Source organism: Triturus cristatus, chromosome 9 (assembly GCF_964204655.1).
Source record: "Triturus cristatus chromosome 9, aTriCri1.1, whole genome shotgun sequence".
NCBI lineage: Eukaryota > Metazoa > Chordata > Amphibia > Caudata > Salamandridae > Triturus > Triturus cristatus.
This window is the reverse complement of record NC_140592.1, coordinates 727233679-727251138: the sequence shown is the minus strand read 5'-3', so window position 1 is coordinate 727251138 and position 17460 is coordinate 727233679. Positions and strand designations below refer to the sequence as shown.

The window sequence follows — 17460 nt, the reverse complement described above, 5'->3', positions numbered from 1 at the left end:
TTCATATAGTCAGGGGGAAGATTTAGGTACCCGAATTCTAGGATTTCAGGAGCCAGATCGCAAGGTTGAGCTGAGCTGGGTCCGGGTGTCTGATCTCTCCATGGTTCTGGGTTAAGAGGTGTGGAGAGAGATGTAATTTTTGATGCGGTTCTACGGATAATTCCAGCAGTGTGGTGTAGCACGGTTGTCTGGACCAAGTTGGCGCCACTTATATTAATATGAGGGAGTGCTGTTGTAGTTTGCGCACCACTAGTGGAATGAGTGGGAGAGGCGGAAAAGCGTACGCAAATCTGCCTGACCAGTTCATCCATATCGCATTGCCTTTGGACAATGGGTGTGGGTATCTGGCGTCGAAGCTTGGGCATTTTGTGTTTTCGTGGGTGGCGAAGAGGTCTATCTGTGGATGTCCCCAAATTTGAAAGTATGGGTGCTGAACTTGCGGGTGAAGTTCCCACTCGTGGAGTTGTTGTGTTTGTCTGCTGAGTAGGTCTGCCATAGTGTTTTGTACTCCTGGGACATGTTGGGCTAGGAGAAAGATTTTCTGGGGTATGGCCCATCTCCATATGCTCTGTGCTAATTGAGAGAGCTGTGGAGAGTGTGTGCCGCCTTGTTTTTGAATATAATACATGGCTGTCATGTTGTCTGTGCGGATTAGGACTGCCTTGCCTGAAATCTGTGTTTGAAAGGATTTTAGGGCTAGGAAGATTGCTAGTAACTCCAGATGGTTGATATGGAGTAGCTTCTGTTGAGGCGTCCATTTGCCTTGCATGGTGAGATGGAATAGATGAGCTCCCCAGCCGGAGAGCGATGCGTCCATTGTTAGTACTATCTGGGGAACCGGGTCCAGGAACGGTCGACCCTTGGAAAGATTTGTGGTGGTCCACCACTGCAGAGAGCGATGGGTACGACCGTCTACCAACACCAGATCTGTTAATTGACCCTGGGCCTGGTTCCATTGGTGCGCTAAGCACTCTTGGATAGGACGCATCTGGAGTCTTGCGTGAGGTACTATGAAGATGCAAGAGGCCATAATCCCTATTAGTTGCATGAACACCCGAGCTGGAAGGGAGTGTTGTGCTATGAATTTTGCGCGTAGAGCCTGAATGCTTGCAATCCTGGCAGGATTGGGGTAGGCAAACGCTTTTGATGTGTCTATAGTGGCACCTAGATATTGTTTTATGTTGGATGGTTGTAGATGGGACTTTTTGTGGTTTACCGTGAAGCCCAGCTGGTGAAGTAGCTGGATCGTGGTGTGTGTGTGTTGTACACACTGATTGTATGAACTGGCTTTTATCAACCAGTCGTCTAGGTATGGGAAGACCTGAATGTGTTGTCTTCGCAGATGTGCTGCCACCACCGCTAGGCACTTGGTGAATACTCGTGGTGCGGTTGTGACTCCGAACGGGAGCACTTTGAATTGGTAGTGTTGGCCGTCCACTACAAATCTGAGGTACTTCCTGTGAGTGTTGTGCACTGGAATGTGGAAATAAGCGTCTTTTAGGTCCAAAGTGGTGAGGAAGTCGTTTTGGGAAAGTAGCAGAAGTACCAGCTGTGGTCTGAGTGTATGTATTTGTTTAGGGGCCGAAGGTCTAGGATGGGCCGTAGAGTCTCGTCCCTTTTTGGTATGAGAAAATATAGGGAGTAGACCCCCATATTTTGTTGGTTGGTAGGAACGTGTTCTATTGCCTTTTTGTCTAGGAGGGAGATTACCTCCTGCTTGAGTAGCAGTAGATGTTCTGGTGACATTGGGCGTTGTCTAGGTGGAATGTTTGGGGGGGTAGATATTAGTTCTAGGCAGTAGCCTGACCAAATTATTTGTGTTACCCATTTGTCTGAGGTGATGGTAGTCCAGACCGGAAGGAAATGTTGGAGTCTGCCCCCGACCGGAGTGTGATGGTCTGGGGGAAGTGGAGGGAAGTCATTGGGTAGGCGCGGTGGCAGAGAGGGCGGTGTTTGTTTTGCCTCTGCCTTTGTTATTGTTGCCCCTGTAGCACTTGTAAAGGTGGACTGAGTAGGGGATTTGTATGAAGTGGAAGCGGCGTCTGAGGAGTAGCCTCTGGATGTGCTCCGAAAGGAAGAGCGGTGAAAGGAGCGTCTGGGAGGGTGAGATTGTAAGGCTCCCATGAATTTTGCCGTGTCAGTGTCCTTTTTCATTTTCTCTAGGGCGTCATCCACTTTGGGGCCAAACAGATGTTCCTGGTCAAAGGGATGGTTGAGATTGGAGGCTTGTACCCCCTGTTTAAAACCTGATATCCTTAGCCAGGCATGGCGACGGAGGAGGACACTAGTATTGATAGCCCTAGAGGCTGTGTCTGCTGCATCTAAGGCACAACGTATAGAGGTATTGGTAATTTTTTTGCCCCCCTGAATTAGCTCATTGGCCCTAGCTTTGTATTTATCAGGGAGATGGTGCATTATGGCTTCTAGCTCGTCATAATGGGCCCTGTCATACCTCACTAGTAGTGCTTGTGTATTGGCGATATGCCATATATTGGCCGCTTGAGATGCAGTACGCTTGCCTGATGCGTCCAAGAGTTTAGACTCCTTGTCAGGTGGTGGTGCGTCACCTGACGCCTGGGAGTTGGCCCTTTTCCGTGCTGTGGATACTACCAAGGAATCTAATGGCGCTGGCCCTCTGATGTAGGAGGGATCTGTTGGGGCGGCTTTATATTTCTTCTCAATGCGCGGGTTAATGACCCTGGCCCTGACTGGGTCCTTAAAGATCTCCGGCGCATGTTTTATAACACCCTTAAGCATAGGCAATATGGAGGTGGTCCTATGTGTGGTGTCAAATGTGTCTAGGAGGAAATCCTCCTCCACTGGTTCGGTATGTAAATCTACCCCGTGGTAGTGTGCCGCCCTTTGCAGTAAATGGTTGAACCCCAAGGAGTCTTCTGGTGGAGAAGTTCTGGAAGGGTAAAGATCATCTTGTGGGATGTTAGGGATATCAGGGATATTATAATCGTACCATGGGTCTGGGGATCCTGTGGGAGTGGGGTCCCCTGTAGGTATATCTTGGGGCACATCCCCTATGTCATCGTATGGATCCCCTTGATCATCACCATCCGGGGATGGGGTCGGGGAATGATGAGGTGGGGGTGGAGAAGGTGGAGGAGGTGGAGGAGGAGAAGGTGGAGGAGGTGGTGGAGGTGGGGGAAGTAGTCTGAAAGGGAAGGTAGCAGAGTCCTTCCTTTTTGGAGGTGGAGGCGGAGCAGGTTTCTCTAACTGTTTCTTTTTGATAGAGAGCATCAAATGTCCAGTTTTGGGATCCTTAGTTAATGTTTTTTGTAAGGGATCGGGTGCGAATAGTTCTGGAGAGGTTGGTTGGTCCGTCGGCGCCGAAGGCGTCGGGCCGTTGGTTTCTTAGGCTTGTCGGTGCTGGTTCGTTGTTTGGAACCATGCTTGGAAAGCTCCGATTGTTTAGTAGGCGCCGAGATGGATTTCGGCTTCGAAGTGTCGTGCCGGTGGTCTTGTGGGCTTTTGTCGGTACCGAAGATGGGGTTGGTGCCGAGGAGCTGGGTCTCGACCCCGAGTGTTTCGGTGTGGGCTCGGTGTCGAGATGGAGCCCAGTTTCTTTTTTGGTGCCGAAGAGTGTTTATCGGCTCCGACGGTGGGCTGGCTCGAGCCCGAGCCGCCTGAAGGCTTAATTGGCTTCTTTACCGGTCCCGAAGGAGCGGTGTGGAAAGCAGTGTCTTTGATCTTGCTTAGGCCCGAAGGCGAAGGCGTGACCGAAGCCTTTTTCGGTGCCGGTGAGGGTGTGGGGTGGTAGAGTAGTACTCACGACCCTCTGTGCCGGTGTGATGTCCTCCACATCTGAATCGTCGGCTTCGGATGCGCTGACGAGTCCCTCATCTGTGTGTTGTTCTGGAGGCGTTGACGCCTTCCCCGAAGATGTCGTCCGGGATCGCCGTCGAAGAGTGTGCCATGGTTCTTCGGTCCCGAATCGTTTTCTTGGACCGGAAGGATTTACACGCCGGTCAGTCTCGAGCCTCGTGTTCAGGGTAGAGGCAGAGGTTGCACACCTCGTGGAGATCGGTGTGGGGGAATTTTGACCCACATCGAGGGCACTTTTTAAATGGAGTCCTTTCAATTAGCCAGGACCGGAGCTTGGGTAGGCCCGAAGGCCGCCGTCGACGACTGGAACCAAACATCTTGCCGATGAAAGGCGCGTCGAGTGGGGAGATCGCGATCGAAACAATACCGCGAATTGGGGTGAGGATTGCCCGTCGATCGTCGAACTGGAAGTTGTCCGGAACCGAAGCGCGAAGATTACATCCGAGCCCGATGGCGAAAAAAAACAATCTGAAGATGGAGCCGAAGCCCATGCGCAATACGATCCAAAGGAGGAGTCACCGACCTCGTGACTTCCAAAGACTTTCCAAGAGGAAAAACAAAATGCAAACATCCGGGCCCAACACCAGATGGCGATCTATGCACAAGTGTGTAATCTGCAGCTCATATGCCTCGAACATATATATGTGTATATATGTGTATATATATATATATATATATTATCTACTGGCGGTCGCCAGTAGATAGTTATAGTTAGGACCGTGTTTCCATAGGAAATCCGCAACATTCTATTTGGAATAACTTTGGCGCCGATTGACGAATCCTCGCGAAATTTTCAAAATAGGTGGGGCGCTCCGCTCTGCTCCTTTCCTGAAAGTCTCAGGGGGATTCATCAAGCGGGGGCTGAGAAAAAGGGGGGGTCCCAAAACGCGTTATCCCCATGCATTTTTCCATAGGACCTTTAGTCCAAGCTACAGCCCGAACGGCTGAACAGAATTACTTGAAATTTGGCAGAGAGGTAGTCCTCAGGTCAGGGATGTGCCGTTTGCAGGTCTGGTGTAAATCTGTTCAGTATTTCCTGAGAAAATAGCATTTAAATCAATATATATATCTGTAAGCGCGCACCGTGCGCATACGGTAAAACTTACCGTACGCGCACGCTGCCATGCGCGAGCGCGATTCTGATTGGTTGTTAGATCTTAGTAAACATTCAAATCGGTCAAAGTGTCGGCCGCCATTTTGTCTCACGCAGTCTGAGGGGGTGAAAAACAAAGGTGGAGAACGTGAAAAGGGGGCAGGGTGGACAGTTCCTGACCCCCTAGCCTTTGTCAGGGGGTCCCAGAAGGACCCCCAAGGGCCAAAATTTCCTTTAATTTTTTGGCGAAAAACTTAGCATTTAAAAAAACGTACAAATTCACTGAAAAAACCATAGGTTTCACACACGTTATAGTTAGGAATTAGCATTTAAAAAAACTTGCAAATTCACTTCAAAAACCATAGGTTTCACACATGTTATAGTTAGCTGGACATTTCACTCGTGAAAAACCATTGAAATTCCCCCGTTATAGTTAGTGCAGGCAACTATAACTCACGCGACCGCAATCCTCTGCTGATGACATCAGATATTACATCACTGATGACATATGTGTCTTTCTGAGAAAAAAATATTTGTAATATATGTATAGCTAAAAATTAATGGAAGAAGACATGGGTAAATAAGTGTCTAAATACAGTGATGTAATATCTGACGTCATCAGCAGAGGATTGCGGTCGCGTGAGTTATAGTTGCCTGCACTAACTATAACGGGGGAATTTCAATGGTTTTTTACGAGTGAAATGTCCAGCTAACTATAACATGTGTGAAACCTATGGTTTTTTCAGTGAATATATATATATATATATATATATATATACCAAGGTGTATTGAAGAGTAAGTGGGTGTATAAGTGTTTGAATGGATGATTTAGTAAGTGCATGACTGTCTGTATAATTGAGTGATTAAATGTGTCTTAGTGAATGCATGGGTTAGTGACTAAACTGTTTAAATGTCTGTATCAGTCTGTCAGTTGGTGTGTAAGCGGTTGCATGGGGTGGTGAGTAGATAAATGAGTGTCCATATGGGTTATTGATTGGTTGTCTGAGTATCTGTATGGGTGCTTGAGTGTCTGTGTGGATGGGTGGGGGTGTGTGTGAATCCGTGCATGGATGTGTGTGTGTGTGATTCACTGGGTGTATGGGTTCAAGAGTGAATCTGTGAAGGGCCGTATGGGTGAGTGGGTGTATGGGTGTGTTGGTGAGTGACATGACATCAGTGATGTCATTTGAGATGTCTTCAGTGATGTCATCAATAATGCCACTGACCATGTCATGAATGATGTAATATGTGACGTCATCAGCAGTGCTTTGCAGGGGTGCGAGTTATAGTTAGCTCAACTAACTATAACGGCCGAATTTCTCTGGTTTTGTATGAGTAAAATGTCCAACTAACTATAACGTCCCTGAAACCGGTTTTTTTCAGTGAATTTCAAAGGTTTTTTAAATGCTAATTTCTAACTATGCCTACAGAGGTAGGACATGAGCAGAAAGACGAAGAAAGGTGCAGAAAGAAGCAAGAGATGTGCACAAAGAACCAACAGAGGAGCAGAAAGAAGCCTTGTTGCAAAGTCATCCTGTGCCCCCACCTTTTTGCTGACGGGTACTGGTGGTAATTGACTCTGACTAACCAGGCCTAGAGCCAGTGCTATGCTAAAAGACACTTAGAATACAGTGAAAACGCCTACATACCCTAGGGAACACTATACATTGGGGTACCCCTGTGATTGGTATGACCTCCTCTGTAAGGCCCTAGTACATAATAGGGCAGGGGGATTAAAACTACCTCTAAGTCAGAGGTGCTGAAAGATGCTTCTTTAAGTAGTAGTCACGTTTGCAGAGTGGTGGAGAAAGGAGGCTGGGCCTCCGACCAGTGCTCAGGAATTCCGCTGCATTGGACTTAGAGGAGGTACCAGGAGGGCTTCTTGGCCCCCAAAGTCCCTCAGGAGTAAATTGGAATTCATCCCCCATCCCGTAGTCTGCCAGGAGGCGAGTTTGCAGAGTGGTGGAGAAAGGGGAGCATGTACTCCAAAGACGTCATAGCAATCCCACTGTGTTGGACATACTGGAGGTAACAAGAGGGGTAGTTGGCCCCCAGGGACAACCTTGTGGGCCAACTATTACCTCCAGTAAGTCCCACACAGCAGGATTGCTGAGTTCTCATAGCAGGCCACACCCCCTTTGCCCACCACTCTACAAACACACTCCATGGCGCGATCTTGGATGGGGATTGAAGTCCCCTTAGGCTGCTGGGGGTCATTTAGGGGCCAACCAGCCTATCTCTTACCTCCAGTAAGCCCCACACAGTGGGATTGCCGAGAGGTGGACACAGGCCACGCCCTCTTCCCCACCACTCTGCAAACGCGCCTCCTGGCGCATTCTAAGTTGGGGTATTAAGTCCCCTTCATTCCTGAGGGTCCCTGGGGGCCAACTAGCCCACTAGGTACCTCCAGTAAGCGCCACACACCTGGATTGCTGAGAGTGGTCCGAGGCCACGTCCCCTTTTTACACCACTCTGCAAACGCGGCTCCTGGCACACTGCTGCTTAAGGGATGAAGGCCACTAGTGTCCTGTGGTCCTCAGGACACAAGTGGACCTCATCGCCCCTCCAGCAGTGCGCCAAAAGACACGTTTGCTGAGTGGTGTAAAAAGGGGTGTGGCCTCGGACCACCTCTCTGCAATCCAGCTGTGTGGCGCTTACTGAAGGTACCTTGTGGTTAGTTGGCCCCCAGGGACCCTCAGTATTCAAGGGTACTTAATTCCCCAACTTAGAACGCGTTTGCAGAGGTATGCAGTTAGGGGGTGTGGCCTTAGGCGAGTTGCCGGGTACTTTTTAATTTTTTTAATTCTTTTTATTTTATGAGAGCGGGGCTGCATGGCCCCCCTTCCCTGAGCCACTTTTGGCCCCGGGGACCCCATCTCCCGGGGCCTGGCAGCCTTGTTGTTTAAATTATTTTTTGGGGGAGGGTGACCGCATGGCCCTAGGGACCCCATCCCCCGGGGCCAGCCTTTCCGTTTACATTTAAAAAAAAATTATAATTAAAGGGGCGGGGGCTGCGAGGCCCCTCTCCTGGGCCAATTATGGCCCCAGGGACCCTATACCCCGGGGACTAACCTCACCGTTGGGTACCGTGGTGGGAGCCCCAATGCCCCCACGGTCCAGCCCGCTTCCCGCCTCCTGCGGGAGCCGGCATTGCTTTTGCACCAGGGGAGCTGCTGCCATACAGCTCCCCTTGTGCAAAAGCAATCCTGCTTTGGTTTTTGGAAGCGAGAGAAGGTTTCCTGCTCTCGCTTCCAAAAACCAAAGCAGGGTTTGCTATGGCAGGGCGGGAGCCGTGCTCCCGACCTGCCATAGCAAACGGCAATGTCCCGGGGGTGGGCACCATGGGACATTGCAGGAGCCGACCCTGGGGGGTGGCAGTCTCCAGGGCCATCAACGGCTTCTGGAGGGGGGCCGTGTGGCTTCCCTCCTAATTGTTTAAAGCCCCGGGGAGGTGGTGGTCCCCGGGGGACTGTAACGAATCCCTGTATTTGAATACTTAGCACCCCGGGGAGGTGCTGGTCCCGCCTGCTATGCCTGCTCTGTTAGACTATTCAGCTGAAGAGACCCGGTCCCTCGCTTGCAGGTTGTGAACCACATGGACTCCTGAGCTGTATTTCCTGTTACACTGGGTTTCTTCCCTCACAGGAGTTGCCTTCTTGGTTTTGCCTCCAGTTTACCTGGGCTGTCACTCTTTCTTCTACTTCCATTAAGAATCCCCCCTTTACTTTTGGTGTTCCTTTCACCCAAAGATAAGCCTTCATGACGCAGATCACGGGCTGTGCTACCAAGATATTGACAGTTATCAGGTGCTGCATCTTAAACTGTACAGGTTGTCAAACTTTATAGGCATCACCATCACACTTAAGAAATGAAGCACAGATTGCACATTTTCGAAACGTTTATTTGAAAAAAACAATACCCTGTACATGACATTTGGTCTGCTGGCAACTGACTCACCTAAAGGCAAAAAGCAATATCAATCACTTTCCATTTTAGATTTGATAACGAACATTCAATCACAGACACATAGCTCCGGCTCAAGCTACACACACACATAAACTAACCAGTTACAACAGAGAGGCTACCAGCAGCAGGCAGTGTTTGGCTTCCAACCCTAGGTCTGGAAGCAGCTGCAATTAGAAGAGGTGCTGCACCTGGTCCCAGGGTCTTGAGTGTGGATTTATTCAAGGTGTGTGATAGAAGACAGTTATTACCTAGGGGTCTGCAGGTGGGGCTTTATCTCCTAAGATTTAATCTTGATGGAGGCAGTTTGTTATCTAAAACTTTTCAATGGTACAGCATCCATATATAAAGGTAGATACTAGTAACGAATAGATGTTTTGGATGCCTTATCTCACATTAGGGTCACCATAGGTACCAAAACGTCAGTCTGAAGAAAGAAGACTTCATCCTAATAGTGAAATATCTATCCTGCCTCTAAGACAGGATTGGAAAAGTAAGTAAGATTGTCTGGGAAATATAATAGATACAACTTAAATAGGTAACAGAAACCCTTTTTCCCAGTGAAAGACTGCCAAAAACCGAAGCAGAATATTTGATTAGCATATCCGGAAGGGTGTGTAAGACTTTTTTGTATGTTCTTCATCCACTTTGCAGTGATAGTTTTTGATATAATCAACCACTGTGTACCCTCTCTTCGCTGAATGCCTTGGCGAAAACCATTTTAATTGGCCTGCTAACACCCCTCTTTTACAGAAAGAAAAATTAAATTGGCATAATTAAAAAACTTAATTTAATGTTCAGGTTTCTGTAAAATTATATACATTTTGAACTTTTGTAATGCCTCTATGTGAGCCCTATGGAGCTGAAGTGCAATTTAGCTTCTTCCTTAGGAAAATAAAATAAAGGTACATGTTCTAAAAACAGACTTGTAACAACAATATGCCCCTAAAGAGTTCAGAGGAGGAGCAGCAGGGTCTGAACACAGTCCTTTGGGGGAGTCATCAGAGGGGTGATCCCTGACTGTTAAACTGAGATTAGCGTTACCGGACCCGAGGTGCAACACAGATGTTCGGGTGTCGGGACCGCACAAAGCCCTGCTTGCAGATGCAGCGGAAAGAACCACTGGTATTGAGGCATCGGCCATTCTTGCACAGCAAACCTCGCTGGTTTAACTCACGGCACTCATCGATATCTGTGAGTAGGAATAAAAGGAAATACAAATGGTGATATTTTTTAATTTAGTTTGTTCATACAGACTGGTGTATCCCTATTTAGAGCAGATATTAACTAATACTACATGAAGGATATTTGTGCAGTTTTGACAAATATGCCTGTCTGCTTAACCTAAACTTATAACATGCAGACAAGAAGATGAAACTAATCTAGGAGGGAGAAAACTCACATGGGAAGGATAAAGTAAATTATGGAACAGCAAGAAATGACTAGATACAGAAGGAATTAACTTATAGAGGAAGAGAGCTACAATTTTGGTGCAGTAACTACTGGGGAGAAAACATAACTCCTGGAGAACAATTAAGTAAATGATATTGATGGATGAACTAACATCTCTGGAGAAGAAGTAACCTATGGAGGATGATGAATTATGAATCTAACTTGGGAACATACATAAATGAATGCTTTATTAAATGGACTGCTGACTGTGCAGGCCAAAGCATGCTTTTGTCTCTCCCGTACCTATGCAGCGGGCTCTGGTGATATCCAGTTGAAATCCTGCAGCACATTCACATGTGAATCCATGATAGGTCCTGACACAGCGACCATTCAGACAGCGGCACTCATCTGAATCCTCCTCAGAACTTTCTTCTCCTGGGGTCCATGAGAATAGAGAATATGCCAGAATCAGAAGCTATATGAAAATAGAACTCGCAAATGCATACAAAGATTCTTCAACCTCCTTCTGCCTATAAGTGATGCCTCTATAGAAAATGCTGGGAAAACCAGGAAATCTGCACTGGAGCTTCTAAATTCCTTACCTTCTCAGTTCATGAGAGATGCTTGCACTGCTGCTGCCTAGGGCACCTCCTGTTCGCAGCATGGGTGGGAAGCAGGCATTCTTGCTATCAAAGCTATATCTCAATCGTTTGTATGTACGAGAAGCTTGCAATGGTTTAAGCTGGCATGAACTACTGCTGCTTGTTCTCAACCTGTTCGCCTTAACCCCTTCAGTGCCCATGACGAGATGGTCTCGTCATGGAGCGCGGTTGCGCTGTGCCCATGACGAGACTATCTCGTCATGAACCCCGCCCGCTAATGCAACGCCCGGCACAGGGCGGGGAAAGGGCGGGGCACTGAAGAGGTTAAAAAGCTTATTTTGTGATTATCCTTTCTTTGTGTGGAGGTGAGCTTAGACGGGATTGCTTTGGCTTGGATTGGTTTGACTGCGCCTTAATATAAGCCCAAACCGGTGTTAATGAGGGGAATGTGTGAGAAGCTTGTACTGCAGCTTCCCATGCTGTATGTGTTGTCTGCATGAGATAAACCTACACCCCTGCTGCCTTGAGTGAAATCTGACTATTGCTGTCTTTGCTTAAGATATTTTGTGTGCTCTAGATGGGTGACTCACCTTTACGGGGTTTCCCTAGGAACAGGGGGCTGGTCTCCCAGAATGAGTTGCCTTCGCTCTGAGAGTGCTGGCAGGATTGCCCTGAAAGAGGTAAAAGAAAACATCAGGACTCTGTGAAATGGAATCTCTACACTTTTATTGAGCGTCCATGGAAAAGGCTCTTTCTGGAACCATTATACACAGGCAGGAAAACCAGCTACTAATCTCCACAGAACTACCAATACCGCAGGAAGTGGGTGACCAGTCAGAATTAATCATTAACGGCGGCCTCTGGATCACCACAGCATTCAAAATGGGCCCTTTATGTAGAATTGTTTAGGAGCCAAGTAACCCATGTCATTTGCCAATTGTTTTGAATGACATGCTTGCAAATCCTCAGAATTTGTCTGTCCCATTCCAACCCCTCTCAAAGTCTGATGGGGTCATTGGTACCACCAATTTGGGAGTTGTCAAGTCTGTGGCAGTGGAACCTTTGAAGTGTGCAACATTCTTCAGTCCAAGAGCCTCAGTGAGTAATATGGACACCCATCCGTGTTGTGATGGTCTGAGTGCCTGAAGAGGGCACATAATCTAAAGAAGAGGGCTTCAAACTGTGCGACATGTCTCGTAAGGGGGTGGGGGGGGGGGGGGGTGTAGGCTGATCTGCATGGGGCATGCTCCCATATCAAAGAAATGAACATTTTTCCAGCAAGCATGGAGGAATTTTTTTAATTTTATTAGGGAGACCGAGGGGCAGATTATGTTTTTACTTCCTTTACTTAAAAATTCAAAGCAGCAAACAATTCAAACTACAACTCCCATCAACAAACCCCATAATGTCATTTATACCATATGACAAAATAGCCAATCATAATGCCCCTCTGGGCTTTAACAACCAATATAATTCTCCTCTTGTCCTATTTCTTGTGTGAACGATGATCTGTCTTGACCCGCCTTTCCGCTGCGACGGTCATCATGTTCAGCATTCATAACTAAAAATAAACATTTGTTAATGCTCTGCTTAAATTAGGTGGTTAACAAAATGATAAAATGAGTTGACAAGATAAAATGCTTGTCAATAATTTGAATATAAATGAGCCTTTTATCTCGGCTATTGACTCTATGCGGTGGTGTAACAGGAAGGGAATCCTGATTCTATGGCCACACTGGATTGCTTTTCCTGGTGTCCTGGTTCAAGCTGCTGCTTAGACATTTTCCGATCAAGGGAGGCAAACGTTCAGTCATAGGAGATTGAGTTAACTGAGCGTCGACTCTGCCTGGAAGAGGGGAGACATAGTACTGACCCAACCTTATCCCTGACTGGGTTATCTGATGAGTTATCCGCAAGGACTGACAAAGTATCTCTTCCTATTCTTCCAAGTAGTTCACCTGTGATTCTAACAGGACCTGCACCATCCTCCTTATCCATTTCAGGTACACAGCCCGCAGCCAAAAGGAAAAGAGGTGAGAGGAATTTGAAGCACAAACCCACGAATGTCACCAGGATGCCAAGAGCATCTATTCTTACAGATCCGCTGAAGCCTATGGCGCCAACCCCTCCTGATACCCCTTTTTATTCATTGAAAGATGATGCTGTGTGGCAAAAGCTAGAGAAGATGGTCTCTAGTTTACTCCAGCCCATTTTGCATAGAATAACTAAAATTGAAGAATGTCTATAGATCCGGGAGTAAAATCGACAAAATGGGACAGGTCTCATAGGTCCTTTGATTTAAGAGTAGGGGGGTGTGCAGCAAACACAAGGGAGCACTGAGGAAGGGAAACTAGGACTATACCCCGACCATCCCCAGAATGCATGGATCAGTGCCCAGAAGTACCACTGGAGCATAATAGGAGGAGGAGTAAACAGGATTTGAGACTGACATCTAATTTGCAGCAGTCCCGTGGCCCTAAATGGGACTTATTGTCGGGTGTGGGAGGGTATGAGGGGACATCCACCAACAGGCCCAACATGTCTATAAGTAGGTGAAGCAGAGCTGGATACTCAGATATACCAATCTTTGGATCTTCCCCCAGCAGCTTCCCCGCTCGCCCTGGTAAACGTCCAGGTATTAAGAGAGAGCAAAAGGGAGTCAACATCACAACGTATGGACAAATCCTACTCACCTTGGGAACCGTGACAGAGGGCCCGTGGGTTTGTCCAGCCACATTATCATGGCTAGGTGAATGAGGTGGGTAGGTCCCTCATGCAAAGCGTACCCCGGCGACTGCATTGTAGTAAATTTCAACAACAAACTAACAACTAGGTTTCTTTTGGCCCAGCTTTACGAGGACACAGATTTTTGTATCATCTTTGGAGCATTTTTATAGCCACACACTAATCACCATGAATGCCACCGGCAGAGCCGCGCCCTTAAGGTTTCTTAATCCAAAATTAACTAATACGGTTGATATGGCCAATTTAGGCAGACTACGAGTGAGTGTGGGAAACAGAATTGCCCCGTTCACAGGTCTAGAGGTCTGCGACTGACTACCCATTTTAGACCCACACCAAGAGACACAGGAGGAGCTATCAGAGGGACCACTGGCATCTAATCAAGAAAATTCAAACACCCCGTAACTATTGGAGTAGGGATTGTAAATCTGGGTTGAAATTAGCTTCTAGGAACTTGGCAGGCATTGGAACAAAACTGGATAACACCCTCTGGTTAGCTTTTTAGCAAAATCAGGACATCCTATGTTTCCAGGAGACTTGGTCGCCTGAACACATTTATATAGATGGGTTTTGCTTGTATCAAACAAAAGCAATCCCTTCTCCTGTAGGGAGAGCAAGAGGAGGTCTGTTAACCCTAATTTAAAAAACCCTCCCAATCAATAAAATGTGACCCCGAGTCCACAATTTCATTTTTTATTGGTAGAAGGGGACACTGACCAGGGTTGGCTTTTAATAAACTTCTATACTAATTACTTTGGTGATCTACAGGCAGTGGTCTTCTCTTTAGACTTGGAGCCAAACAAAATTATTAGATCTCAGGGAAAGAAAGCCAATAACTTAGTGTGGGTGGGTGATTTCAACATGCAGCCATGTGAATATAAAATGAATAAAATCTGTGGTCTAGACGATATCCAGGGAGAGCCAATCTATCATTTTAGACATCACAATTATGGAAACAGTTTAAATAGATTGCTTTACGCAAGAAATGTGGAAATCATTAACGGGGTGGATGTAAATACAGGAGAATTCTACAAGACTTTCACTTGCAATGAGTTTGAGTCTACTATCGACTATGTAATAGTTTCGGGTTCAATGCGGGGAAGGGTTGCGCAAACAGACACTCAATTTTCAACCTTTAGTGATCATGCAATCCTTTTTATTTCAATGCTAGTAGAGGTAAAAAACAAAAAGATGGTATATAAAACTGAGAAACCAATCTTGGCAAGGAAAAACGTTTATCAATTAAAATAGACCCAAATAGATAAGGCGAAAATGGTCTCTCAAATCGTACCCGAGAATATACAGTTGGTTTTAAAATGTCTGGAACCTGAGAGTAAACCTGACCTTTAACCTTCCCTTTTTGAGATCCAGTTTGAGAAAGTAAAAACGGCCCTAACGCGTCCTAAATCAAGATTAAATTCACCAGAAACGCGTTGGTTCGATCAAGCATGCCCCAAATCATTAAAATATTTGCACAGGGCCCTTAAAAAACAACATATAGATAGGGATCAGATTAAGTTGCTTCGAAAGGCGTATGCAGCGACTAGGAAGGCAAAGGAAAGGGCTTTAAGAGAAGAAGTGTGGGAAAATCTAGAGATAGCAGCAGCCTCTAATAACTGTAAAGATTTCTGGAAGGTGATCAATGCTCCCTTTTCTAAAAATAGTACTGCCCCTACTCTAGATTCCCACGTTAGTGAAGATCTATGGATGGCACATTTTAAGCAGATTTCTGCCTCCAATGATACCACAGGGATTGATTCTTTGACCCCTGAGCGGGTATCGACTGGGTACTTAACATTCTCAGTACAGGAGGTTATAAGTGAATTGAGAAAGTGTACCAGTGGAAAGGCCCCGGGCCCAGATGGGGTTTCCATTGATCTCTTTTTTGAACATTAAGATTTATGGCCCCATTATTAGCTAATGTTTTTTATGCAATAGCAAAAGCTACTCCATTACACTCAGGAAAAACTAGTATCATTGTACCCATTCACAAAAAGGGAGATAAAGATAAACCACAGAATTTTAGACCCATCTCATTGCTGGACACTACGGCAAAGCTCATGGGGCCATTACTGCTAAATAGGTTGGAAGAATGGGCAGATGAGAAGAACATCTTGATGCAAGCGCAATATGGCTTCCAAAGTGGTAGCAGTACAATAGATCAGTGCCTCAATCTAACTCTGATCATTGACAAATATACCAGAGCCAAACCCGGCCAGATCTTTATGGCATTTATGGATTTATGCGCAGCATTTGATTGCGTGATTCACTCTTAACTTTAGGAAATAATGGAGAGGATAGGGGTGGACTCAGCAATAACTACTTTCATCCGACAAATGTATTTTAACGCCTCTGCCTGCGTTAGATATGGCAAAGGTGGGGAGTGTACACGGTCATTTAGGACTCTAAGGGGCATTAGGCAGGAGTGTGTCCTCACTCCATTTTTATTTGACCTATACACTAATGAAGTTGAGGCAGCCCTTGCAAGAGTAACTCCTAATGTCCCTGCCTTCGAGTCTTTAATAAGTGTACCGATACTTGCATTTGATGATGACGCAGTTAATCGCTAAATCGGGGGTGGCCCTTCAGCGACTAATAAATGCCTATGCCTCCTTCATGTCCTCACTGAGATTGAGGGTTAATGAAACTAAGTCCTTCGTTCTTATAGCAGGGACGCATGTGTAAAAAAGAAGACCATATAGGCTCACGGAAATTAGAGGTTGTTGACTCCTTTCTGTACCTAGGAGTCCACTTTGATAAAACTGCCTTGGGCAAATATAGTGAATAACAGAGCCCTAGTGATGGACTGCAGTATGGAAGCCATCAAGGCCTTTGTCAGACGACTGGGCTAAAAACCTCTTACTACGATAATGAAGATATACCAAGCAAAGACACTGTCCGCAGCAACTTACGGGACAGGTGTCTGGGGTATGGTCTCGTTAACTCAACTGCAAATCTTGTAGGATAGATTATATAAGAAACTACTCTCCCTCCCTAGCTCGTGTTCAAATTATATTTATCACTGTGAGTTGGGACTACCTTATGTGACAGATATTATTAAGGTTGTTACTGTACTCCAGTGGCACTCAATATGGTGTAGGGACACATTATATTTAATCCAGGCTATAATTAAAAACTGTCTAGATCTGGAAAACACATGCAAAATTCCCTGGCTCCAGTCTGTGAGATCAACATTGAGCGCACTGGGGCTGGATACATTGTTTATCACTCCCAGTGCATGTTAAAAGATTTCAAAGCAAAAATAGTCTATATTTCTGTCTAAGGAGGCCTATGAGCGCAAAGAAGTTAATCGCTCAAATAAATAAGTGATGTTGTACCATCTGTCACCACCGATACTAGATGGGGATTATTCATACTTGGAGAGTATTGAAAACTCACAGCATAGATACATTTTGATGAGATTTCATTTGAATTTAATCCCTCTGATGTTGGGCTTCCCTGCGAAAAGGTTCTGATGCACCGACTTGTCGCCCTGTCCACGTGATAACGGATCGGAGCAGTCTGATCTTCATATACTTTTTTTCTGTGTTCTCTATGAGAAGGAACAATCTAGATTTTTACTTCCAATTTAAAAAATACTTAAAATTAGGCAATGCCGTCCTGCTTTATTGTACCTAAAGAAACCTCCTGATCTGTTTACATGCTTTTCGATAGCTACTTTTTTATTGGCATGCTTAAGGAGAAATCTGATGACCTTAGCGTCTTTGAAGGGTGATTAGGCCTCACTTATATTGCCCAAAATGGTTTATTATCCTAAGATCTTATATGATAGAGGTTTTATTTTTTCCCTATTTTTTATTTTTATTGGGATAT

The 17460-nt window shown here is 46.0% G+C and overlaps 1 protein-coding gene across 2 annotated transcripts in view; it reads right to left on the bottom strand.

Annotated features, from left to right (window-relative positions):
• Nucleotides 1-8807: 8807 nt before the first annotated feature.
• LTBP3 (latent transforming growth factor beta binding protein 3) overlaps nucleotides 8808-17460 on the bottom strand; it is a 375622-nt gene continuing 366969 nt past the window's right edge. For both annotated transcript variants that reach the window (XM_085625923.1, XM_085625924.1), the window contains exons 26-28: nucleotides 11475-11555; nucleotides 10586-10717; nucleotides 8808-10082 (exon numbers count right to left, since the gene is read on the bottom strand). In XM_085625923.1, the coding sequence (XP_085482049.1) occupies nucleotides 9931-10082; nucleotides 10586-10717; nucleotides 11475-11555 (365 nt within the window). In that variant the 3' untranslated portion in view covers nucleotides 8808-9930. The remainder of the gene's footprint in view (nucleotides 10083-10585; nucleotides 10718-11474; nucleotides 11556-17460) is intronic.